The following is a 26,245-nucleotide window of genomic DNA, read 5'->3' as shown; positions in this document are numbered from 1 at the left end:
GGCCCCGGAGCCGGGGAGCGGCGCCCGGCTGGAGCGGCCCCGCCGCGCCCGAGGCACCGGCCCTGGAGCCACTGAGCATCGGCCCCGGGGGGACCGGCCGGACCCGAAGGTACCGGGCACCGAGCCGGCGGCTCGCGCGGGGGTGGTTGCGGGGATCTGATGATGGGAGTTGGAAGAAAGTTTGCAGAGGAATCGGAGTCTGTTAATAGCGGTGTCAGTGCGGGCGGTGGGAGGCGATCCGGTCCCGGCTGGGAGCCGCTGCCGGGGCGGCTTGGCTGATGGCAGCGCTGTTGCGGATGGAGCCGGGATGCGGGTTCGACCCGTCGGGGAGCGGGTGGCTCTGCCCCCCGCCACCCCCAGACCCACGGCGTTGGTCCATGGTGACCGGCGCGCGCCCTGCCGGGGGTCCAGACCCGCGCCAAACCTCCGAGTTTTCCCGGCGGAGTTTTTAGGGAATGCAGCATCCACCTGTGAGGCGGCGTCCGGAGGTATCCAGGCCTCTGGGTGCAGGACCCTCGGGAGGCAGCCCCTGTGCTGCTGGGAGCTGCAGCTCGGGCTGCTTTGCCGGAACGAGCTCTGCACAGGCCAGATGGGAGCTGCCGGGGCTGTTGGGGTACGAGCGTGCATGTCCGTAGATGCAGGAAAATAAGCCTGTTCTCTGTGTTGTTTGGGAAGTTCGGAGAACTTCCTAAGCCACCGGGGCTCGGAGACCAGAAGGCCGGTTGCAGGGAGGCCGCTGAGCCGCGGGCTGGGGCCGCCGTCCCCGGGGACAGCCCCGGGCTGCGGAGCGGATCGGTCCGAGGGCGCCCTGGGGCTGCCCGGCCACACGTGTTGCTCTGGGGCTGTCCGTAGGTCAGAGCCCAGCCAGAGCTGGCCCTGACACAGCGTGAGCGAAATTACTCCTGGTTTGGGCTGTGTGAAGGGTCTCTGGCTGCTGAGCCCTGAGCTGTCGGGATTGCCAGCGGTTCGTGTATCTCGGTTAGTGATAGCGGACCTGGGCAGTGCCCCCCTAATTCCTGATGCTAGTCATGCTTGGGTGCCTGTCCTTGGGGCAGCCACACACTCCTTTTAACCTCCCGTGATGCTGAAGTGACCTGAGTGTGTGGTATTTGGTGAAGAACAAGAGCGTTGAGTTAAAAATCTTCAGTTTGTATTTTGTGCGTGAGGTTGTGCTGTTTGCTCTTACAAGAACACGTGCAGTCCCTCTAAAACACAACTACCGGCCCCGGAAGGTGAGAGGTGAGCAGGGGGATGTTCTTGGGGAGGAGCAGCTCAGAAAGGGAGACGCCGGGCAGAGGGGTTTGAGTTTTGGAACCCTCATCATTCCTCAGGAAAGGGATAGTGACCTGGACATTGCCTGACCCTAACCCTAACCTTATTGCACTGCGCTGTGGGGCAGGGAGCAGCAGGGACCTGATAAACAGTAGGAGGTGTTTAGCTAAAGGTTCTAGACAGTGACTCATCTGCTGTAGGAAGGGACAGGAAGAAGAGGCAGTGCAGGAGCTTTCTAGAGGACAAACGGGGCTTTCCCCCTGATTTTATCAGAGGCAGGAGGTCAGGAATCCTTTGTTACTCCCAGAATAGTGTAGACCCGTAGGTTATAAAGCTCCTGATACAAGAGTCCCTGTACCAGCACCTCCTGCATCCCTGACCCTGGGGAGGACCCTGCCTTCGAGCCACATCCTGGGGTGGGACAGTTTCAAAATTTGGGGTGATTTCCAGTCCTTACAAGTGATTTTATCTGACCACTCTTAGTCACTTCTGAGTCACTCCAAATAATTGATCTTTGTCCATACATTGCACCGTGGTTCTACGTGTGCCTGGCTGGCTGGGGTGTTTCTGAAGTCATTTCCCTTGCCTCTGAGTTGCTCACTCTTAACTTTTCTTCTGCACCCAGTCTTCTTCCCTCGGGCTTTTCTGCCTTCTCCTGCCCTGGACAGCACAGAGGAGGTGCAGCGCTGCTGCCTTTCACTTTTCCAGGTGTGCTGCACCCTGAGAGGCCTCCCCAGCTATTTGCAGCATTGCTGACTGCCCCCACTTGAAAAGGCTGTGTAAGGAGTTGTCTGGCTGATATTTGCTTGGATTTGTTTTATTTGCTGCTTCCAGTTTGCAGAGGAATTGGTGCAGCCGGTTGGTCCTTGCTGACTGAGCACCTTGCTCACAACGAGCAGCTGGCTTCCTCTCTCTGGGGATTTATGGCTCCTGCACCGCCTCTCCCCCTTTGCTGGGGATTTACCTGGGAATGGTGATGCCTGGTCTGGTGGTGGATTTGTAATCCCTCCCTGCAGGGAGGGAGGAAATATCCCCAAGCCCCTCAACAGACAGCCCTCATGCCAGTGGTTAAGGGCAGACAATAGTGGGGGTTGCTGAGAATTATTCCTTTGCCTGAAGCAACTTTTGACCAAAAGTTGGTATCTTTTTGAGACCCTTAAGTCTCTAATCATACCCTTTTCCATTGCAAGGTGTTCTTTCACAATTAGGTGAGTTCTTCAAAGCTTCTTGGGAATGGCTGTGGGATCCTGGGGCTGGTCCTTGCACTGGTGCCTTGGACACTTTCGGATCTGGGGTTCTCACTTTATCTGGGTTAAGCTCCCAAGGAAAGAGGTGTGACTTTTGAGATACAGAACTGGTTTGAGAGATCAGAACTGGGCCAATTTCTAGGCCAGAATGGGGCTCTGGGTGTCCCAAGGGCAGATCTGGGTACAGAAACAGTTGAAGGTCAAGGTTCCCACCTGCCTTCCTTGCACAGATATCTTCCTCTGCTGAGTACAGAGGGGGTTATCTCCCTGACATCTGCTGGGCAGGTAGCAGGCCATAGCTTTAGTACTCCTTTCAAAGCACGAAAAACACCCCTTGCTGAGAGGTACTGGAGCTGTGAAATGCAGACAGGGCTGCCCCCAGGAATAGCAGCAGCCTGAGGGAATGGAGAGAAGGCTTTTCTTCATGCCCTACCACCTCACCCTCTGACGAGAGAGTGTTCACTGTGTCTGCGTCCCCCAGAGGAAGCTTTAGCAGCGCCAGGCTTTGCTGTAACCCTCAGGCACTGTGTGGATGAGCCTGGATGGAGAAATGGCTGAATGGGACAGTGCATCTTTGCCTCTCCATTTCAGTTCTGCTGTGATTTCCTCAGTGTTTTGTTGGTACCACACTCCATGTCCCCTGCCCTCTGGGGTGTCGTGGAGGCAGTCCAGGCAGTGCACAGGTTGTGGGGCACCTGTGGGTGCTGAAGGTTCCCTGTGCCCTGCCCAGGGCACCGCAGGGACTGATGCCCAAAGGCTTCCCTGCTCTGTCCTCCAGCAAGCTTGAGAGATTTACTTAAGGTATATATAGGAGTACATTTGTGAATACATTTAAAAAGTCAAGAGGTATTAAATACATCTTTTTCTGAGCTGTGGCTTGTATCAGAGCTGTGTTTTCTGGGGTGGCTTATGCTCTGCTCTCAGCTTGTGCCTGCTCAGCCTGGCTCCTGCACAAGAGCATTTGGGTCTTTGTGTTTCTGGTCACCTTGCAGAAAACACAGGCAGTGGTTTCTGTTCTCCCTTTGCACCCTGTTCTGCTGGGTGACACCTGTATTTTCCTTGGCCAGGAGGTGTGAGTGCTTTATCTGCCACCACCTCCTGCAGAGCAGAAGATGGCTTTTTGCAGGGAGCCAGGGGAGCGGTGCCACTCGCTTCTTCCTTATTAACTAGAAAGGAATAAAGTTGCAGAGGGATCAGATTTTGAGAAAGACCCAGAGTTCCAAAATGTTCCCAGAGGATAGATCCCTAATTACTGTCTAATTGCATTAGAGTTTAATTTGTTGTTGTTTTTACTGTAATGTTCCCATTTTCCTCGACAGTTTGCTCTGTTTCATTAACTAGAAATGGCTGGCGATGAACATTTTCAATATCAAAACTTGCCTGCTGTGCAGGGCTTGACAAGTTTTAGGCCTTTATTGTGCTGTCAGGGACCTGGGTGACCTTGCCAGCCCTGGCTGCCTGGGACTCAAGGCTCAGGTGCAGCACTCACCTAATGGCAGCGTTTTGCCTGTACATGCAGGTTTGGTCCTGGGAGTTCTGGTGTCTGTCCTGCTTCCAGGAGACATGGAAACAGCTGAGCTGAGCTGTCCCCAGAGCAGCTTACGGGCAGCTGCTCTTCAAAAGACTTGTTTAATCCGTTTCTCCTGAGCACAGTGGGGAGCAGGTCTGGAAATGAATTTGGGAAGCTTCAAAAAGGGTTTTCTGGAGTTTCATTTAGAAAGCAATGGGGGAGAAGAATATCGCTGATCTTAATTCTGAAGCAGAAATATATTTACTTTGCCTTGTTTAAGGGGAAATAGTGTAGAAGGTATAGTTAAGCTTAGACCTTCTTTTTGCCAATGCATCTTTGTTGGTGAAACAAATCCTGGAGGTGGAAGAGTATAAATAAACCTTTCCAGTTTATTGTCCTCAGCACTTGAGGCCCTAGAGGTGTCACTTGTCTCCTGCTTCAATATACTTGCTTATATATCACATCCATGTTACTTGTGTGTGTCACAAAGGGCACCTGAGCAGGGTCCCCACTGCCTGTGAGCTGGGTGTGGTGGAGCTGCACCCACAGCTCTCAGTGACGTGAACCACGAGGAGACATGGGGAATCGTACTGTGAACTCAAAACTGCTCCTAAATTTGATCCAGCCACTTAAAAACAGTGGGTGTACCTGGTGGTGAAGTGAGACATTGGTATTTAAAGCTGTCTTGAAGGATGTAGCCAGAGACATGACACCCAGCAGTGAGCTGTGAAGGTGAGACATGCTCTGGTTTCAAAATTCACTGAGAAAATGGGAAAAGCTTGGATCTGCAGCACCAAGAGTGGTTTGTCAGAAACCCCCAGGAACGGGATGGAATTGAACACCCACTGCATTTGAAACCATAAATTAGTCGGTTAAACCTGCTGTTGTGCAGAATGCTGTGCAAGCCCCTCTGTTATTTGATATATAATAAGCACATGTGAGCTGATTGTATTAGAGGCAGAAACAGTTGTGGCCTCTGTGTGTGAGGAGGGTGCTCAGGCTGGCAGTTCCCTGCTCTCAGCTGTAACCCTGGATCTCAGGACGCTGGTGGTGTCTTCCATGTCTGTGCTTTCCACCTCCGAGCTTCAGTCTTGGCTTCAGTGACAGCACTGAGTGGTGGAGGCAAGCCAGAATTTAGTTTGACTTTAAATGAAAATTAATTAATCAATTCTGTGTTTTCCATCCTACAGTGTCACTAGTGAAAGCATCAAGATGATAACTGCGGATTCAACTGCTCATTTGAAAATACTGAGCAATTAGACAAGTTTATGACAATATTATTTCCTGCCACTAGAGATGATTCACAATACTACTAATAGTAGCAATAATTAATCTGTCTAATTTTTAAGCACACAGCTGTAGTTCATGGTAGTCTGGAGGGGCCAGGAGCCACACAGTGTGGGGACCTGTTCTTTTCTCTGTTTAATTATCAGAGGCCTTCACTGCTTCACTCCACTCTCACTGCACTTTCAGCCTGTTGTGCCTTGGTGAGGAGGTGCCAGGCTGCCCCCCTTGCTGCTCCCAGAGACTCAGGCAAGGGGGTCCCAGCAGATCCCCACATCTGGGAACAGGGCAGTGAAGACAGAGGGATGTGAGGAGCCAGTTCATAGTGTTCTGCTCTGGCAATGGCTTAGGCAGGACGTTACAAAGCAGCTGGGATGTTTTTAGCTTTGCAGAACATATGAGGAGCATTTCTGAGCCCTTTCTCCTCCTAGCCAGACCATAAGGCTGACAGCCACGGGTTCAGGGTAACCTACAAACTCCACTTGGAAAAGTGACGATATATGAAACACACTAGCTTGTTTTAATGCCTTTCTATTGCCTCTGAGTGCCACAGGGGATGCCAAATAAATACTGTAGGAATTGGAGTCCTCAGACTACGCAGGGAAAGGGAGACCTTTCCAAAGCTATGAGTCAGAGCTGGTCTCTGAAAGGAGCAGCCAGTGCCCACCCCAGAGTGCACCCAGCTCCAGCCCTTCTGCAATGGCAGTTTAATTTCTCACAAAACCAGAACCATTTGCATTTCTGGAGACCCTTTGGCACACAGGGCTGGAGTACTGCAGTGGGCATTGATGAAACGTTTCTCACTGCTCATCTATTGGTAACAGATAGAAGAGTGGTTTTTTGCAGTGGAGAAAATGAAACATGAATTACCCCAGGTGGCTCCCCAAGCACAGGGGAGACAGGTCTGACATAAAACTTGAAAGTCCAGCGTGCTTCTGCTTGGTGTGGCTGAGAGTGGAAGATGCTCCTACTTCTTAGAAGAGAGCAAATGCAAACAAAAGGAGGGGTTTGTTTTTTCTTTTTTAAATCTTTTTTAAAGATGGGCAAAGATAAAGAAAGTGCTGTAGGAATGATGTAAATGTTTTATGTTTTACTTAAGATAAAGCTCCTTGTTTGCCGGTGCTCACAAAGCTAATTGACAGATTACATGATAATAAGAAGGAGTTTAATGAAATCTGCTGATACCCTTTAGAGGACGTGGAATTTGGACATGCAGTTAAATGAAGCCAGAGTTGCTCTGTGCTAAATGGGGGACTCTGGAAACATTTGCGTTCCTGGTATTTAGTTTCTAAATAATTTAATGGATGACAGGAAGGTCTGCTGTAGCAGAGCTGTGGCTGTAGGGAACAGTCTAGCAGTCATGGCAGGCAGGGAGGGCTCCTGGCCACAGTTGCTCAGCTGCCTTGGTGGCACCTGAGCTCCTGTAAATCCTAGCAGGTGGCACTTGGTGATTCATCTCTGGCTGGCAAATACAGGGCGGGAGTGGAACCATCCTGGGGAAGGGAGAGGAGCTCAGCCCCCACACGCTGAACCTCAGCTGAAAACTCCTGGATAACCGGGAGCATCTCTGCCTCTGCTGTCTCTAGCTTGTGTTAGCGCTGTCAGCAGTGACAGTGAACTGATCTGGGGTTAGCGCTGCTGAGGCTGATTGTGGTTTTGGGAAGAGGTGCTTCAGCTCAGCCAGCTAGGCAAGCATGCAGGCTTTTATCAGGGATCCAGAATTAAAATAATCCCCCATCAGCAATGGACAGATTTGTTCTCTGGAGGCTTCTTCTAAGTCTGTTGCCACCTTACGTGGCTTTTCCTCTTGGGTTTCTGAGCTGAAGCTGATGGGGACTGACAAGCCCTGATTATGCAAAGTACCACAGGCAACGGGCTGCCGGCATGGGATTCGGCTTGCCTCGCTTCCTGCCATTTTGTACTTTATTAGGGAGCCCCTGGCAAGAGGAGGTCCTGCTTGTCCAGAACTGGCCGTGTCCTGGTGGGCTGCAGGGAAGGGCAGCGGGAGCCCCTCGCCTGTGCTCCCCCCGCACCGCGGGCCCCGCTGGGCAGCGCTGGCTGCTGGCACCGGCTGTCCCCAGCCCGGCTGTCCCCAGCCCGGCTGTCCCCAGCCCGGCTGTCCCCAGCCCGGCTGCCCATGCCCATGAAACATGAATTGATGTGTCTTTTGGTGAGAACCCACCGTTTCCATAGCAACCACGAGCACCAGGATACCCCTGACTCTGGCTGAGCCCGAGGTGTGAGGCCTGGCAGGCCCGGGGGCCGCAGCAGCGCTGCCCAGCCTGGGGACAATGACAGCTGCCAGCAGCACCACCAGGGCACTGGGACGGGACAAAGCGGGGACGGGAGAGCCCCAGAATGTGGAGGCGAGTGGGAGCCAGGCTTTTAGACCGGGCTGTGCTGGACTCCTTCCCGGTCTGGCAGGCCTGGGCTTACTCAAGGGGAATCTGTCCCTGCGGTAGCTGGGTCTGGGTCAAGGCCCCTCTTCTGTGAACCATCCTGAGCAGGAGAGGCCCTTCCCTCTGGGTATGGTTCCAGCAGCCCCTCTGGCTTGAGTGTAGGCTCTGTGGAGCCTGCACAGGTCTGTTTTAACCCTTATTTCAGGAAGTTTCTGAACTGTCCCCACTGCTAAAGGTTGAGCTGTGCCACCTGGTCATGCTGGAGGGAGTGACAGAGCCCGTCCTTGAAGTGTGCAGTGCACAGAGTCGATATCCTGAGGCACAAAATGGGATTGCTCTCCCTTGAATTCCTACCAACTGTATTAAAACAGTCACAGTATATTAATCTCTTTTTTAAAATGTATTTTTATTCAAATCAGCACATGTTTGCAATTAAACCCTGCTCCACGATGTAGTGTGAATAATCAGAAAAAATCGTGTGCTTAATGGATACTTGAATTTGTAGGGAAAGGAGTGATGCTACTTGTAGCATTGCAGCGTGACTCCCTCTAAACTTGGCACTGGCCTTCCCTCAGCTCCCCTGAGGCACTTTGGGGCATGGAGGGCTTGTCTCCACTGCACGCCCAGATCTGTCCTTTGCTGTCTGTGTGCCTCTGATTTCTGCTGCTTGCCTTTTGTTCCCACTTCTAACAGGCAGCAGGTCAGAAAGTCAGCGGCTGGATTTCAGTGCTACACACAAGCTCGAGTCTCTTGCTTTTGCTCTCCCATCAGGTGGGTGCTTTGCTGCCTGGTGTGGTGAGGTAGGGGCTGCAGAGGCTCTGCTTGGAGGCTATTGCCTGGCTTCCCTCTGCCACTGAGCACTGCTGATTTTCCTCGTGCCTTCTAAGGCTGTTTTCTTGCTTGGTTCTGTTTATAGAAATGCTGCCTTGATGATTAGGTGAGGAGATGGGAACATCTGGCAGCTTTCCCCCTAGCCCAGAGCTTATGAGTCTTGGGAACTCAGTGAGACTTCCCTGGCAATTTCCTCCCCACGGTGGTGTGAAAGCTGAGGCTCTTTTCAAAAACACCATCTCCATCCATTGAGAGGGCACTGTTGTGTGACTGTACCTTTCTTAGTCCTGACACAGAATCCCAGAATGGTTTGGGTTAGAAAAGACCTTAAAGATCATCTTCTTCCAATTCACTGTCATGGCAGGGACACCTTCCACTAGCTTAGGTTTCTCCAAGGCCCGTCCAACTTGGCCCCTTGGGCACTTCTATCAAAAAGCCAACCCCAATAAATCAGTAAATGAGCAGCTTGCCTGCTTACACGGCAGGGGGAGGGAACTGGGAATCGTGTGAAGTGAGGCATTTGGGGTGCTGAGGTTGGGGCTCTGTCTCCCCCGTGTTGTTCTCCACAACCTCTCATCTCTGTGCTGACACATGCAGCAGCCACGTGCAGGATCCCTCCTGCTCCCCAGCTCATGCCACACACAATCTTGTTCTGATTTTCAAGGCTCCAATAAAGCGTGTCAAAATGCATCAAAGGCTCAGTGCAGAAGTGAAGCAAATTGACTCTGTAGAGGATTTAGGGAATGGAGGGAGTTGGGATAAACCCCAAACCAAACAAGAACTGCAGGGAAGGTGAAGCATGTAGAGATGGCAGATGTGCAGCACAGCTGGAGGGACGTGGAGCATCTTTGATTTGGCAGGAGAATGGGAAAATCTGAAAATAGCACACACATCCTCTGGAGATGTGGCTTGTAGGGACACTCTACCACCACCTCTGGGCACAGCGTTATCTGGGCTCTGTTACATTGCCCTGCTCCACCTCTCTGGGACTGGAGGGACAGCAGGGGAATCCAGGTACTGCCTCAGGCTGAGGCTGCAGATCCCATGGCTGTGAATTTGGGTTCTTGAACCAGCACAGGGTGGGCTGCAGAGTCCTGTCCTCACCATGGGATGGTTTGTCCTGTCCTGTCCTGTCCTGTCCTGTCCTGTCCTGTCTCTGGCTGTCAGGGAGAGCCAGCAGCACAGAGCTGCCCCAGGCTGCCCCGTCCCAGCCCTTTTCCTGGCTGCTGTGACCCCCAGCACCCAGACTGTCTCAAGGCAATAAAAGCAGGAGGAGAATTGCACTCATGGAACAGGCTCAGTCATTGTCCTGTGGTGCTGGGAAATCAGGCACTTCAAAAGGCAGTTTTGCATTTCTTCAGATGCCTTGATGTAAGTGCAGTGACAGAGTTGCTCAAAGCACATTAATTATTAGTAAAGTCTTTTTTTCTTTTTATTGCAAGACAAATTAAACAACAGACAAAAACAGGAGGTGTTACATGAGTTGTTAATCCATGGGAGAGTGACAGCAGCAAAAGCCACAAATAATTCATAACATGAAAATCAGGACATTTAATTTTTGGCTTGTTGTTTGCATTTGGCATTTGTGCACATGCTCAGTTGCCATTTCTTCTGTGCTCCAGTGTGGAGGTTTCAGAGGCTGTTAATTTTGGAAAAAGTGATGATTATAGGCCTTCAAGACTAAATTGGATAAGAGACCACAATTTTTTTCTCTTCTCTTGTCTGGAAAAAAACATCTTGCTTAACCCTGTGTTTTGTATGGCACTCCTTGTCCTCAACTGGGCAATAGAAAAAATGTGTACAGGAATTCCAGGGCACTTCCACCTCTCTTCTTTGTGGCAGAGTCGCATTCAGCATGTGACCCCACCTGGAGGGACTCAGCTGGTGCAAAGCATTTCCTTAGAACGGAATTTGGCTTTGCATATGTCTCTGATGTCAGTTGTGGGTTGCTATGCTATAAAATTGAGTGCAGCTTAGTTAGACCCTTTCTGGGCATTGCCAAAACCTGGTGTCAGTCTGATCAAATTGACTTTTCACTGAGCTGTTAGTCATTGAAAGTGCTGAGAAGAATTGCAGCCATATGGCAGGAGGTATTGCAGATGAGGTCTCCTGTGACACTGAGCCATTCCTGGAGGTGCTGAGCTGACATGTGCAGGGGCCATGGATCTGGAGCAGGGCAGGGACTTTGCACTGGGGTGGGGCACGGGAGGCTGTAATAAACCCCACGGAAGGACACAAAGCGATTGTCATTTTTGGTAGAGGCCCTGTCGTGTCCCCACCCGAGGAGGACTCGAGGAGTTTCAGATTTTTCTACCTCAGTGTGCAGACCAAGTGCTTCTGCTCAGCATGACAGTTTGTGTCCAGGTGACAAGGCTAGGAACCCCATGCTAATTCTTCACTTCTCAGCAAGAAAAGTGTGAGAGTGTTCAGGGACATGTCCCACCCTGCTCAGCACCTTGAGTGTCCCTCCCAGCCGAGGACATGCTGATGGCTGGTGGCCCGGACACCCCTCCCTTCAGGGCTGCATTTTGACAGATGGGCTGTGAGGTGAGATCTGCTGAGGGCTGGTCACTCTTGGGGTAGTTAGGCACGTGTGGGAAGGGAGAGGGTCACAGCGCTATGAAGTGATTAGAAATACATAAATATTAATTGCTTATGAACTCTCTTTATCACACTTGCAGGCAGAAGAAGTTAATAAATCACTGTTTGGATTAACCCACAGAAGGGTAATGCAAAGTGTATCTGAGATGAGACAGAAATGGGGAAGGGAGCTTTTCCAGAGAGGGGCAAGTGCTGGTTTTAGCTGGACAGGCACAGCTCAAGCTGTGTTCTTTTTCAGGGTTTCATGTCTGGAGTGTGCCTCTTGCTGCAGAGGGGAGCCTTTGCAGCTATGCAGAGGAGCCATCATGCAGCCTTGCAGCAGCGTCTCTGCACCGGCCCCTTTGTAGGGAGCAGGAATTTGGTTCTTGTAACGGGGTCCCTGTGCAGATCCCCGGGGAAATGCCAGCCCTGGACCTTCCCCGGGGCCGGAGTGCAAGACCAGCTGTGCCACCATGGGGACTGTGGCAGCTTTAGAACCTGTCTGGTGGAGAGGGGCATTCATTTCCCTGCGTGTTCATGCGTGTTCATTTCATAGCTGCATGTTAGCTGAACGTTCTTTGGCGGCTGCTGAGGAGGGGAAGAGACTTTTGCTCCTCTGTTGCATTTCTGTGGGACAGGTAATTTTCCATTTTCTCAAGTCAATGACTGGTGCTTGAATTTAAACTTGTTCTGGAGCTGTCTTGGTTTCAGTGGCAACTTTGCAAGGGTGATTTTTATAAATGGATGCTAGTTGTGGATCGCTTGTGTGGAAATCTTCCTTGCTAAGGTGAATATATTATTTTTTTGTCAAAATTTAATTTTACCTAGAGCAGTTATTTTTACCAGAGCTTTCTAATTATTTTGAGTAGCCAAGCTTCCATATGCTTAAATGCTCATAGCAGTTTAGCCTAATATATTCATGCAAAAACATGAAGGAGGCATTGCTTCCATTTGTTCCTTTGTTCCCCCTCATCCCCATTCCCCTCTGCTCTGCCTTGTACTTTTCATCACCCTGAAAAAGTAGTGCCTGGAAAAAGCAGCAGTGAAACCCTCTGCCAGAATGGCAGGCTCAAGGACCCTGATTGCATTCCTGTGCCTGGACAAGGGGACCCTGCCACCCGTCCTGGAGGCTTTGGCAGCCCCGGGCTTGCTGTGATTCCTGGGCACACAGGGAGCTTTCAGGATCTGCCCCTGCTCACCTGTGCATCCAGGCCAAGAGAGCTGCTCCCTGAACTGCCCTGGGGAGAAGGGTCCCCCCATCCTTCCAGCAGTGTCCTGTGGGAGTGTGGCAGCTGGGGGACAGCTCTGGGATCTGAGGAGCTGCTCGGGGAGGTCAGAGCAGCGCAGTGCCAGGCTGTCCTCTGCAGAGAGGAGGATGGGGGCAGCCAGGAGCTGTGCCTCACTGACGTGCTCAGGTGATGCCAGGCAGAGCAGCGTGGTTCTGCTGGCAGGGAAGATACACCAGGATTTGGGAGCTGGGCAGGAGAGTGGGAGTTTCTGTCACTTTTGTGTAGGGGTGCGTTATGTGAGGGTCTCTTACTCCAGAAAGACTTTTATTATGTAGCTCAAATATTTACACATGAATTGTGATGCACAACAGTTGCATCGTAGCAGAAGCACCGTGTTCTCCTGGTGCTGAACCTGTGATATCGAGGGGAACGCAGCCCACACCTGGATCAGAAATCACTGCTTAGGGAAGATGCCTGAGATCCAGTTCCTGGATAAGCCTCTTCAGCCCCTGCTGCTATAAAGGAGGACAGGCGATTCCATTTGAGGAAAATAGACTTGGGCTCTGTTATCAGAGCCCAGAATGCTGAACTAATACTGAGAAGCTTTTGATTTACTCTGATTTTTGCAATGAGGGTTAGTACTAGCATTGCAGGCTGCATGCAAATGGAGGTGGTATTACCTGTCTCTGGCTTGGTTGCTGGATTGAGGTTTAATGAGATTCTTTGGCTTTGTTTTGTGTCAATCTCTTGGAGTTAAGTGAGATTTCTTCCTCCCACTGTTTTGCTTTTGATGCAATTTTGCAACACTTCTTGTATTCCTAAAAGGGTCTTTTGGTGTCTTTGAAAGTTTCTCAGTGCAACATCTCTCTGGACAGAGTAATGAAGACTTTTAAATGAAGATTAAAATTAGGCAGATAGCAAGAGAAAACAAGCAAATATCTTTGCAGAATCAAACAAAAAGCAAGCGCAGCAGCAGAGGAGCTCTGAGATTTTTGTTTTTGTCTGGTAAACCAGAACACCTGAGCAAACCTTTTCCTGGAGCTCAGGGCAGGCTGGTTTCTCCAGGCTGGCAGTGTCTGGTGTCAGCTCAGCTGCTTGTTTCCATGCAATATGCAGGGACCAGAGTAACGGTGGGATGGCAGGACACCGGGGATTTGGCAGGACACCGGGGATTTGGCATAACCACCTCCAGCTCCGCTGCACAGCCCGGCACTGACCGGCCTTCCTCCACCTGGCTTTGTCTGCTAATGACATCTCATAGCCTCTTCATTTCCATGGTATTTTCCTTCCCAGTCGGTGGAATGAACTCTATAAAACCTGTATATCTTCATTATGCTCAGGTTTGTTATGATTGTGAATTAATAGGTTTTATTTTGGCATTAATGAGAAGGCACCAGCCTCTCTTTTCCCTCTTACTTTGCATAGGGGTTGGTGTTAAATATTCTCTCTATGCAGCTGCTTCTGTTGTTTTCTGGCTCTGCTTGGGTTCAGTCTGTCTTAAGCCTCAACTTTCCTCATGCACCCCTTGATTGTGAGTTCAGATCTGTATACCTGTGGTGGCACAAGGAGGAAGCTATGAACAGAGGAGCAACATGTTCCTGTGAATCAGAGCACTCAGCAAGCTGGTTTTAAAGGTGCAGTGTACCTGTAGAAAATTCTGGGGAACATGTAAATATTTAAACAGCTGCTGGAGAACAGCACAGCCCAGTAAATCATCCAAACAATTCGCTTCCACATCTAAATTGGGAAATACAACAGAGTGCTCTTCCAGCTTAAAGCCACCTTCCTCCAGGTTGTGATGCTGTTTGCCATCTCTATAAAAGTCTTTATAACTCTTTTACGTTGTATAACAAATGGTCAAACATGTTTTGAGCCACGAGCAATCTCTGCCGCAGACGATTCTGTGCGTGGTGTTTCTAGACAGGAAAGGCAGTGGAGAACAGCTGTTCATGAGTAGCTCACACAGGGATGTCATGGCAGGACAGCCATGCCATAGGACCTGTGCTGTGTCTGTGGCACTCAGGTGGCTCCTGCTTGGGCACACCTGGCCTCTTGTGTCCGACTGCTCCCGCTGCAGCAGCGACGGGCGCTCTGCTCTGCCCAGGGCAGGGAATGAACACCTGACATGGGCTGATGGTGCATAAACCTGGGGACTCCAAATGGGAGGGATTGGGGATGTGGTGGGGAATGTCTGTGGGTGACATTTACACCTGTATAACATTGGTTTCATTCCCTCATGGTGACAGCTCGAGTGTTGCCTTGCCCTTGGCTCTGTAGCAGCCTTGTCAGACGCATCTGCCTGCTTTCTGTAACTGATTCTGCTTCTTGTCTCTTCTCTCTGTCATGCACAGATGAAATCCTCTGACATCGACCAAGAATTGTTCACTGAAAGTTACTGCAAGGTGTGCAGTGCTCAGCTGATCTCTGAGTCCCAGCGTGTGGCCCATTACGAGGTAGGATGTTCTTGGTCTGCTACTCCACCATTGCAGTTCTGCTTGGAGGACTCAGCATTTGAAGATCTGTTTTTGCTGGTGGCATCTTAATCTGTCAGTGATGTCACTACAGCGCTGTCTGCTGCATGTCTGGCTTTTCCTTCTGGTTTTGCCAAGTCAGCCTGCAATTTGATCAGGACTGAAGGAAACACAGTTAGCAAGGAGAGCAATTAAGAGTGCAGCAAAACAAGCTCAGGTTGTATTAAATGTGCTGCACTGTGGCTTGCTGAGTAGGAATCACTGATTGTGCAGAGAATAGATTAGAATTTGTGAATGTATTTAAGCACTTAAGAGCAATGAATAATTAGAAAGGATGGATTATTAGAGACATGTTAGAACAGCAATTAACAGCACTGCATATCTTCAAAACAAACTTAAATACATTCCTATTAAACAAGGAGGAAATTCTGGAGGGATATGATGTTGTAAAATCCTTCAGGGAAGGAAACCCACTGCCTGGGTGTAGATCCTGCCATGATGAGGGGCTCTTGGTGTTCACCCAATGGGAGAACAGAGATTCTCAGGTTAAATGCAGAAGAGGTGCAGGGTCACTGTGTGGTGGCTGTGCACGAGGGACTGGCCTACCCTGCGGGCATGTGAGATGGTCCAGCCTGTCCTGAAGGACTCCAGAAGTGATCCATGTCTGCATTATCTATATTACATAGTTTGTATACAGAGAATAAACTATATTAACTCTGTATATTCATCATATCTAATATAGAAATAATATGGATATTTGGATAATATGGAATAATTTGGTTTGATTTGGTGATCTTGGAGGTCTCCTCCAACCTAAACAGTTCTGTGATTCTGTGTGATGAGCCAGGGACTTCTGCACTCACGGGAGGGGTGTGTTTTGCTTCTGGTTTTGGTTACATGGAGACTGCCAGTGTCTGCAAAGTTTCAACAAAAGCAGAGTTTGTGCACAGGGACCTGGAAGATGAAGTTACTCCAAGTGTTTGCTTGACTTGAGTGTTTTGCAGTTGATACACAAGGGAGACAATCGTGTGGCCAGTGGAGAATGTGCAGGAAGCTTAATGTACGTGATCTGAGGATGCTGTGCTGCATTAATTAACAATGGGAACAAGAATGTACGCTTGCTTGTAGGGCACTTTATGTGTCTGTTTTGGTGAATTTCTTAGGAGCTCTTCTGTAACTGCTCCTCTGGCTGCCCTCTGTGTGCAGCAGAGATCCCTGACAGCTCAGTGAAGCTGATGGCTGCAGTTTTAGGGACACTTTCCAGATCTTGATATGGGGCACAGTGGATGCCAAATTTTGCCTACAGGAGTCAGGAGCATTGCTGCAGAAACAGGAGCAGTGCCTGGTGAGCCACAGGGTGCTCAGCCAATCTTCTCTCCTTTGTGCCTGTCATTGTAGGTATGAGCTGAATCATTAATTCATGGCAGATGTTTTTGAAATATAGAAAACAACACTGTTTTCTGTTGTATATTTTAGTGCGAGGTGTTGTGCTCATTTGTCATCCGCTGTGAAATCCCAGCAGACACTGTAGATGTTTGGCACAATAATGTCATTCCCAAAGCTTGCTGGTGGGTTGCATAACACAGAGCAGAGGCTTGGAGTGAGTGAGCTGTAAAGACTACTAAGGATCCCCTCTGGTGGCCCAGAGTGCCAGGAGTGGCCCTGCCCTGTGGCTGTGCCACACTTTGCTGCTGGACAGGAAGCAATATTCCTTTGGGGCACCTGTTCTGGTTGCCACTCCTGAGTGTGATGCTCTTTCTCCTGCTAACCTTCTGGCACCCTGGTCCCAAGAACCCACAGGCACGGTGAGAGGCTGGAAACCTGCCCTGGGGTTTTCTAGGGAGGTGGAGCTGGGGGCTCCATCCTGCCTGAGGCTGCCAGCCCTTGCTGCAGGCCATTAGTAAATAGCAGGAGTGTAAAATTCACTGTTTCTTTTTAAGTATCAAAGTAGCCAGTCACAATTTTCACACCTTTCTCTTTTCTTTCCTTCTTACTTTTAGAAAGTACTGTATAGTTAAAAACTGATTATTTTTGTAGGGGAAATATCAGCTTCAGAAGACTAACTTTCCTACAAATTCTCAGGAGCCCTGGGGGTGGCCAGCCTGGCTGTCCACGGGCACTGAGGACCCTTGGTGATGGTGCAGCCAGGGATGCTGGGTGCCAGGGCTCTGTCTGGGTTTGTTTTGGTCAGCAGCACACTTATCCTTCATGAGTGAGCCTGGAGAGAAAGGGAATTGATCCACTGCCTCACTAGCGCAGTCAAGTGAGCTCTGCAGCCCTTGTGTCAGGGACTGGAATCCTGGCTCTCTGTGCATGCAAAATAAGACATTTCTCTGTAAGAAAATAGAGGGAAACAGCCTATGAAAGGGGGACGTTTTTATCTTGCCAAACAGGAATAGTCAGTTCCAATCGCTGTCTCATCTCCTTCTCCAAATCACCAACCAATAACTTTTCTTCTATGCTACGTTGCCAGGAATAAAAAATGATTTTATGTCAGTCATGCAGTATTAAATGATATTATTTCCAAGGGCAAGTGTAGTGGAAAAATGACAAAAGGATCAGAATGTTTGCAGCATTTTTTGCTTCCAACTTCACATAGAGCAAATACTGCCTTTGTCACATGTGCTTCATGCAAGTGTGTTTCTGGCTTTGTCTGGTGTGTCTGATGCACCCTGGCTCTCCTTCCCATCCTGGTGAAACTGCCAGGTCCTGCCCTCCTCTGGAGGGTTCACCCCAGGACAGAGCTGAGCCCAGTCGCTGCCTGGGACATTGACTTGCAGTGACATTCCCAAATGAGGAAATGCCTTAACGAGCTCAGCGCCCGCTGCGTGCCGAGCATCTCCAGGGGCTCGTGCTGGGCACTTGTGTGTGACTGCGAGATGAGACAGATCTTACTGCTTGGTGTGCATGCCCAAAAGAGTGTGGACTTGCAATTTTAATTCTTAAAGCAAATTAATTTGTCCCTGGAAGTATCAGAAAGCTCTATTCCCACTTCTGTTCTGGAATAAAGCAGCAAAGTCCGGATGCCTGGGACAGTCCCTGGGTGACACTCACTGTGCTGCTGTGCCATGCCAAGTGTCCCTGAGGCTCCCTGGCTCTCCTGTCCTTCCTGGGAGGAACAAAAGGGAGCAGGGTCACTGTTTGGGTGGAGAATCCCTCCACTGCAGGTGATGGCTGGCTGTGCCAGGTGGGAGGTGGTTAGACACGGGGTGATGGCCAGTTTGGGGAGGGCATTTCACACCTCATGTTCCTCTGTGCTGCGCTCGCTGCAGTGCCATTGCAAGTCTCTGCCCCAGAAATGAGGTTTTTCTTCTCTGTATCTCTGCATCTTTTCCTCTGGAGCTGGAAACCTCTTTGGTGCCGGATTCTCTCTGGATTACCTGTAATTTAACACTTCTTTCCAGATCTGTCTTTGAGAGAGGTTATATTAATCACTTTGGTGAGGTGCTCTATAAATTAAAAAGCTAAAACAAAGAGAGCTAAGGTTTCTTAGTTAGCTCTGAGTCCTCATCTCTATGTAGAAGTGTTCACAGCCATTAGGAAGATGTTACCATTTATTTTCGCGTTTCCCCTTGAAAATCCTGCAGGAAAATTACCTCATATACAAAGTTGCTCTCAGATTTCATCCTGAGCTGCACATTCATCACCACATTTGCTCCTCAAGCTGCTGTAATGCTCTTCTCCATTTTCTCCATAATCTTTATTGCTTCAGGTGTTCAGAGAGTGCTTTGTTTTCCCATTTAAAATGACAGAAGATGCAGGTCTGTAGGAAGAGCAGCCCAGGAGGGGGCCGTGCAAGTGTGGGCTCACCTTATGGGATGAGGGAATGCTGCCTGAATGCTTGTGCTGGAGCAGCAGGGGAGGGCAGAGGCAAAGTGTATTAAAATTCAAATGCAGAAGAAACTGGGGAGAACAAATCAAGTGCCATGCCCCTTGGCTCCTCTCCGGAGCTGTGCACTGTGGAATTTCTCACTCTGGAGCGAAGCAGGCGAGCGGTATCGACAGCCTCATCAATACTCCTTGTCTGCACGGGCTGGAGTGGTGCTGGGGTTAATCTGCTTCCAGTTGGGCTGTCCTTGGCTGGAAACGGCATGAAGTGATGGCTTGTCTGAAGGAATAATAAACATTGTTTACTATTGGCACATTAGTGCCTTAAGGATCAAGATGTGTGTGCTCAGAAAGGCAATCCTGTGTCTAAAATATTAATGTGCTGCAAGAGCACATACTCTATTTAACAAAACAAATGCTGTGCTAGAAAACAAGGAGCTGGAATGTTTTGTTTCTACTCCCGGCTCCCTGTGTGTGATGCTGCAAGCATTTCCAGGATGGAGGAGTGGAAAGGATGTGCTTTAGCTGAAAATGAAGGCTGCACAGGGCTGTCGTGTGTCGGGTTCTGCCGATGTCAGGGATCGTGGAAGGGAACGTGACATTTGCTGGCCATGATCTCTCTCGCAGGTTGCTGCTCACCTGTCATGTTGTGTCTTGCTTTGGTGGCAGTGACATGGAAATCCTTCAGAGGATGAAGGAGGAGGGGATGCCCTGCCCATTGTTGCCATATCCTTCCCCACCACTGCTAGAACCTGCTCTGCTGGGGTGTTTTGGTGGCTGCTCAAGCATTATTATCCTGCAGATTGTGCTGGTGCTTGATAGAAGAACCTTGGCTTGAGGAGAAAAGCTGAGGAGAACATATTTGTGTGGCAGACACGATGAAGGTGCTGCTCTGTTTTTTTTTCTGTGCACATGCAGGCCTGCTATGGATATTCCCTGGCAGTTTGTGCCATGGTAACAGCCCCAGTTAAAATATGTGAGGTAAACGTGGCCACCCATTGCATAAGAGGGAGATAGGTGGGTGCCAGGGTTTTAGGGCACAGGGTTTGTGCCTGCTCTCTGCACACAGGGCAGCAGCAGCTGCTGTGTCACCGTGTGCTGTGGGCACCAGTGGAGATGGGATGGGACTTTACAAGGCTCTGTTACTACTCTGTTGTCAACATTAATGGCTGAACATTATTTTTAATGCACTCCCAGTGTCAAAATCTATTGCTAAACAGCAAAGACAGCAGAGCAGATGAAGCCCTGTGCACAGCTCCCTTCCCAGGTACCTCTGCACCTATTGCTGCCTAAAAATAGCTGAAGTTAAAAGGTCCTTCAGAGCAGCAGTAAAACACACTGGGAAAATGGGACCCCAGGGTTAGCAGGAATGGAGAGGTGTAAGGGATGTAACATTAAAGCTGCATGGAATGAGAGTAAAGAAGGATTGCACTGGCTCACCCTGGCCAGTGTCCCTGGGAGAGAGGTTCCTGCAGCTCTTGCTGTTCCTCAGCATTCCTTCCTGATCCTGATCTTCCTGGGCACCTCTTTGTTCCAGGTATTCTCTCTTGCTTGTCTTCAGTATTTCAAGCTTGCAGCCCGTGTTTGGATTGGGGTTCTGTGTGTTTGAAAGCAGTCTTTAGCTCTCGTTGTGTGTTGTGACAGAGCCGCCCCCGTGCGCTCGGGGCTGACGGGCTGAGCAGAGACTGGCACTGTCGCGCTGTGGAGGGATTTGTTCTGCACAGCAGAGATGTGGAGCAGCAGCATCGCTGCTGTGGAGCTGCTGCTGGGCAGCTCCTGCACAGCAGACATGGGATTTGTGTTCACTCTTCTGCCTGCTCCTGGGCCGGGCTGTGCTGGCAGTGAAGTCCACCCACAGGACCCAGCAGTAGTGTGGCCCGAGGTGAGGGACTTGAGCTGCAGGTGAGCGGCGAGGACTTGGCTTGCTGTGTGGAGTACATTTCAGAAGTTCCCAGCCTGCTCACTCTGTCCCTGCATCCCCTTTCCCTCGGTATGTTTACAGAATCATAGAATGGGTTGGGTTGGAAGGGACCTTTAAAGGTCAAGTCCAACCCCTGCCAAGAGCAGGGACATCTTCAGCTCAGTGGGGTTGCTCAGGGAGGTACATTGCCTGGAAAAACCCATAATACATAATAAAATGGAGAAGGAAATGTGTAGTTGCATTAGTGTAGCTGTAAGATCCCCCTGCAGAAGGAATGTGAGGTCAAGATGCAGTGGGTTTGGGGAGGAGCAGGCGCCCGTGGTGGCCTCGGCTGTGGGGACAGGTCCGTGGGTGGCAGCACCAGGTGAGCTGGGTGCTGAGCCCAGCTGCTCCTGCCATGCTGCTCTGGCAGCAGCCCCTAAGGAGAGTTATTCTCCACAGGGTACCCAGCAGTGTGTTGGACAGGAGATGCTTTGGCTGCAGTCAAAACCAATATAGGGAGCAGTAAAGCTGAAGATCCCAGTGGAAATGGTGATTCCTGAGACAGAAAATTCATCAGTGGGTCAGGATCTCCACTTGGAGTCAGCCTGGGGAGCTGGGTGGAATCATCACAGATGTAAGGAAGTGGAGCTAGAGATTGCTTGGCTGAATAGATCCTCTGTAACTGCCTTAATGTGTAAACAAATCAATGTCCAAAACAGTGGTGTGCCTCTCATGGCTTTGGAGCAACCAGTTTGATGGGGGTGCGAACTCAGCTGAGCACTTGGGAACTGCAGACACATATCTGTGTGCTCAGGAAGGCAAAAGCATGAGTAGACACTTTTAAAAAAATTAACTCATGGAGGAAAAAGGGGAAGTTGATAGAAATGACCATGAATTATAAATGAGGCATTTCAAAAATTACAAAAGGAGAAAAAGGTCTTTGGCATCCAGCAGCGTCTGGAATAACAGCCGGGTAGTTCAGCTCTGCAGCAAACCACAGGGATCTTGACAATGTTTGTTGTGTGGGTAGTAGAGGCAGAAAAGGGAAGGCATTTGCTGAAAATACTTCTCCTGTCTATTTAAAAAACGCAGAGGATGTTGTTATATCATAGAGGAAGAAATAGATTGGTTCCATTCCAGTAGAAATTTGGAAGGTTGTTTGGCAGCGATTATAAATTCCAGAATGATGTCGTTCAGGTCAGCAGGTGCAGTAATTCCCAGGTGGGTGCTTGAGGTGCTCTGGGCACATGCTGAGCAGTGTCACTGCTGACCCTCCGTGGCTGGGGGACAGTGGAGGAAGTTTCCAGGAGGAATCAGAGCCAGGCACGGCAGTGCTGGGAGTCAGTCCCGTGCGGGGAGCCGGTGCCGTCCGGCTTGGCACAGCTCCTGGCACAGCATGCTCGGGAAAAGGGCTGGGAACGATGTGCCTGGATTCCTGCACAAGGCTTGCAGAACTGGGCCAGCCAAAAGAACTTGCTCTCTTTTGATGAGATTACAAGTGGGGCCAGTAAAGATAATAAAATTGGTATAATCATGTGACTGCGTGTTGCATGGCAATTTAATTAAGAATCTGCCGGCACACAAAAAAAATCAACACAGTGTACACTAAAAGGATTAAAACCCAACCAGTGGCCTTCTGAAAAAGAGTATTTTTTTACAGACTAAAAGAAGCTGCAGCTGTTTGGGCTGCCATGGTGGTTCCTTCCTTCATCTGGCACCTGTGTCTCTGCTGGAGCTCCCCAGGGTGGGGGTCCCTGGCCTTCGACTAAAGAGGTCACAGAGGAGGAGGAGCAGGAGGGGAAAGCTAAACTGCTCAAAACCATAAAGCTGCCAGTACAGGAGAGAGCAGGGATTGATGAAGAGATGTATGGGGAATACGGAAATGAGTTTATATGCTAGCACAGCCTGGGGGAAGCTGCAGAGACAGTTGATTTGAATCTGAGGAGATGGGAAGAAGGCCCTGCCAAGCAAAGTGTTTCAGCCTGCTGGATCAGCTTGAATCAGTGGTGTAAAGTGGGGGCAGTTCTGGGGCCAGGGTGGGCTGCTGGGCTCATGCACTGGTGAGGGGACTCCTCTCCCAGACCCCTGGGCAAACACAGGAACAGAAGGTCCGTGTGTGTCCGTGTCACCTGGTGACCCCTGGCTATAAAGCCTCAGCTGTGTGAAGGGAGATGGCTCAGTCCTCCCCAGAGCCACTGGTACCTCACAGAGAGGGGATGAGAAGCCCCTCCACGGGACAGGGTGAACAGGGTGTCCCAGAGCAGCTGTGCTCCCCCAGAGAGCCTGCTCTCGCTGCTTGCTCCAGGCAGAGTGTGCTGCAAAACCCAATTTGTGCAAAATCAAATCGCATTTCATAGCACAATTTAGCTCTGCTTTGCTCTTTTATGTTTTAGGGTTGAATTGCCAGAACTTTGCTGTCTCTGCCATGATCTGTATTAGAGTACATTTGATAGAGATGGAAATGATCCATTTATTTACTTTTATTGATGAGCTTTACGGTAGCAAATGAGCTTGTGATGCAGAACTCTGCAGCAGTTGTGTGGAAACAGACCCTGAGCTCCCTGCATAGTCAGGGCTGGTTTTCAAGCCTGCAGTATTAAACCAGACTTAGTGCCTTTAAAAGGTGCTGTTCCCACTAGAGACAGGAAAGTGAAAATGCCTTTGGTGTAACACTTTGTGCAGCTACAAAAGAAATATTCAGGGGCACTGAAACACCTTGACTGCACCCAGAATGAGGTTGTGGTGGCTGTTGGAGGTGCCTCCACGGGTCAGTGTGTGCTCATTCCGCACTGTGTGGCAAGGTTTTGTCTTTCCTAAGGCTTGTGCATGTGGTGAGATGGCTCAAAATGGGAGCTGGAGGTGTCCTAATCCCAGTTTATCCCAGTTTATCCCAGTTTATCCCAGTTTATCCCAGTTTATCCCAGTTTATCCCAGTTTATCCCAGTTTTCTGGCTCCTGTTTGTGGTTCTTTCTTTGGCCCCTCCTTGTGCCTTGCAGCTGCAGGTTTTCAGCAGGGAGAGGATAACCCGCAGTGCTGTTTGCGAGCAGCACACTAAGAATAATCACTGTGCTCCTGCCGTGCTCCTGCTGGGGTGTTGGGATGATAAATACACATGTAAATGTAGAAAATGCCAGAGATAAAATGGGTGACAAATGGGCTGTGCTTCCTCTGCTCCACAGAGGGAAGGAGATGCTCACCACAGACGTGTGGAGGCCAGGGATGATTTTAAGCTCCACTTTTATGACCACAAGATAACAAGGTTGCATAAGGAGCTGGTGTAGTTTTAAATGACGTCAAACATAAGTAATTTCTTTACCTTGGCTTTCATAAATCCAAGCAAATGCACCCAGAAAGGTGAGAGGTGTTTTACTCTGAAGATCTGCTGTCTTTTAACGCTGACATCTGGGCACCATTTCTGGTCCAGCTGAGTGCCACAGAGCAGGACCATGAAAAGGATTCCTTTTAACATCTTTGCAGCTTACACACACCCAGCAACCCCTCCCAGATTTTTTCCCCTGAAAAGCGAGCAGGCTGTGGCTGTGTGTGTGTGTGTGGGCATCGTGACGTGTTGGGTGAAGCCAACCGAGGGAAGAGCCTCGTGACTCTGGGGAGGATGACTCGAGGGAGGCTGACTGCTCTGCGGGGTCTCAGTGCTCAGGGAAGGAATTCAGCTGGAAAACTCTGGCCTTTGCAGTATGTTTGACTGGCCCTGTGTGGTGCAAGGGACCCTCTAAGCATCACTCCAGGCAGGAAGTTGGGACCAAGGAGCAGGAGTGGCATTGCACCTCTGTGCTGTGCATTTCAAACATCTGTTCTGTCATTTTCTAATTACACAGCCACTGTCTGTCTGTCTGCTCAGCTGATAGCTGGAGCTTTGGGCTTTCTGCACTTCGCTCTGACCGTGGAAGGTCACATTTGCTAAATGCAGCAGGAAGACAAGCTGGGGACAGATATTTGACATTGTTTATCTTGACTGATTTGCTTTGTGGAAAATATTATTGCATAGTCACATTTCTGCATGTGAATGCAAATATAGCTCCATGCAAATTTAGCTCCAAGTTTATACCACAGGAAAAAGAATGTTCCAGAACATGCTAATGATAATTTAATATTTTTAAATAGCAGCTCTGCAATTTCAGTGATCTGAAATTATAATATTATGGTGCTCTTGTTCTGTGGGGCAGTTGGAAAGGGTGATTCAAAGGAAACACTTGCATGGTAACAGCTCCCCGTGTGTCTGCTGCCCATGTGCTGGGTACAGGTATTTTGTGGCTGCCAGCTTTTCCCCCCTGCATCTGGTGGAAGACAAGACCTGATGTAATTCAGGCTTTTGAAGGTTTATGTCTGTGCTCTCGCTGTGGAAGCTTTAAAATCTTCCTTTAAGTCTTGGAAGTCCCAAGGATTTGCTTTGGCTGCTGCTGCTGGGGTCACCAGGGGATCTCCTGTCACTTCCAGCCCTCACCTGCCTGTGAGCTCCAGCTGTGCCCAAAGGCAGAGTGAAACCTGCTCGTGTCTCCCTCCTGGAAGATTTTTACCCATCTTATGTTTTATCATTCTAGAAGTGTAGGAGCTGTGGGTTTGGTTTGTGTGTGTGCCTCTGACTCAGGATGCTGCTGTGACTCTGGCTGAAGCTCAGTAACCCTCATCTTTCAGCCTGCCCCACTGTGGAAATGGTCTAACAACAAATGCTGTCCTTCCCTTGCTGTCAGATCCCTGCTGTGTCTTGGAACACTCAGCAGGACTTGGAGAGGGGCCAGGGTGGACCATTTCTTCTGCTAATGGCAGATTTCATCCCACAGCTCATTTCAGCTGGGTGCAGAGCTCTGTGAAAATTCTGGGAAGTGCAAGTGCTCCTCACCTGGATCCTTTTGTCCTGCAATGGTGGATATGTTTGTCAAGGGGATGTGAAATGTCCCTCTGGGTTGGTGTAGTGAGCACAGCAACAGAACCCCTTGTAACTTCAGTTCTCCCTCTTTTCTTTTTGCACTCCAGAGCAGGAAGCATGCCAGCAAAGTCCGCCTGTACTACATGCTTCACCCCATCGACGGAGGCTGCCCCGCGAAAAAGCTCCGGTCAGAAAATGTGGGTATCATCCAAGCCCTGCTTGTTCAGCTGCTCTGTGAATCATTGACTCTGGGCTGCAACATTCTCTCTCTTACAGCCACAGATGATCAGGTGCCCCTGAGGTAACATTTAGATCAGCTGAAATGCAAAGTAACTGGAAATAATTTTCAATAAACTACACAAGAATTATTATGTGCAACAGCAACAGTAATTGTGTTTTTAGTTATCTGAATGTTCTTTCATAGGAAAAAATATGCTGTTAGCAGAGACTCAGGGCTTGCTCCATTTCAGTGCAGTGGCTGGAGCTGCTGGTGAGCAGCTGGGGCAGGGGATGGGGGCAGTGCCTGTGGGAAGCTCGTGCCACCAGGTGTGGGGTGATGGCCACTCTGGGGTGCTGCTGGCAGCAGAGCAGCACTGGGGTCACCTGCAGTGCTTCATCCAACTTCCAGCATGTGACAGCACTCTAAAGGGTGAGGGTCCCTGGGCAGACAGGGGGAGTCACACCTGGGAGCAGTGTGGGGTGGCAGAGCAGGGTGTGGAGCTGTGTGTGCACACCTGGTGTGTGGTGCCAGGTACAGAGCAGGGCCAGACACACCTGGTGTGTGGTGCCAGGTACAGAGCAGGGC

At 50.0% G+C, this 26,245-nt stretch overlaps 1 protein-coding gene across 2 annotated transcripts in view; it reads left to right on the top strand.

The window, feature by feature from the left end:
* Nucleotides 1-6: 6 nt before the first annotated feature.
* Nucleotides 7-26,245, top strand: part of ZMAT4 (zinc finger matrin-type 4) — a 47,114-nt gene continuing 20,875 nt past the window's right edge. For both annotated transcript variants that reach the window (XM_019008817.1, XM_015648718.1), the window contains exons 1-3: nucleotides 7-109; nucleotides 14,704-14,805; nucleotides 25,548-25,637. In XM_019008817.1, coding sequence (XP_018864362.1) covers nucleotides 14,704-14,805; nucleotides 25,548-25,637 — 192 coding nt within the window. In that variant the 5' untranslated portion in view covers nucleotides 7-109. The remainder of the gene's footprint in view (nucleotides 110-14,703; nucleotides 14,806-25,547; nucleotides 25,638-26,245) is intronic.

Source organism: Parus major, chromosome 22, assembly GCF_001522545.3.
Source record: "Parus major isolate Abel chromosome 22, Parus_major1.1, whole genome shotgun sequence".
NCBI classification, from domain to species: Eukaryota; Metazoa; Chordata; class Aves; order Passeriformes; family Paridae; genus Parus; species Parus major.
Note: the sequence above shows the minus strand (reverse complement) of the source record. Positions and strands in the feature narration are given on the sequence as shown.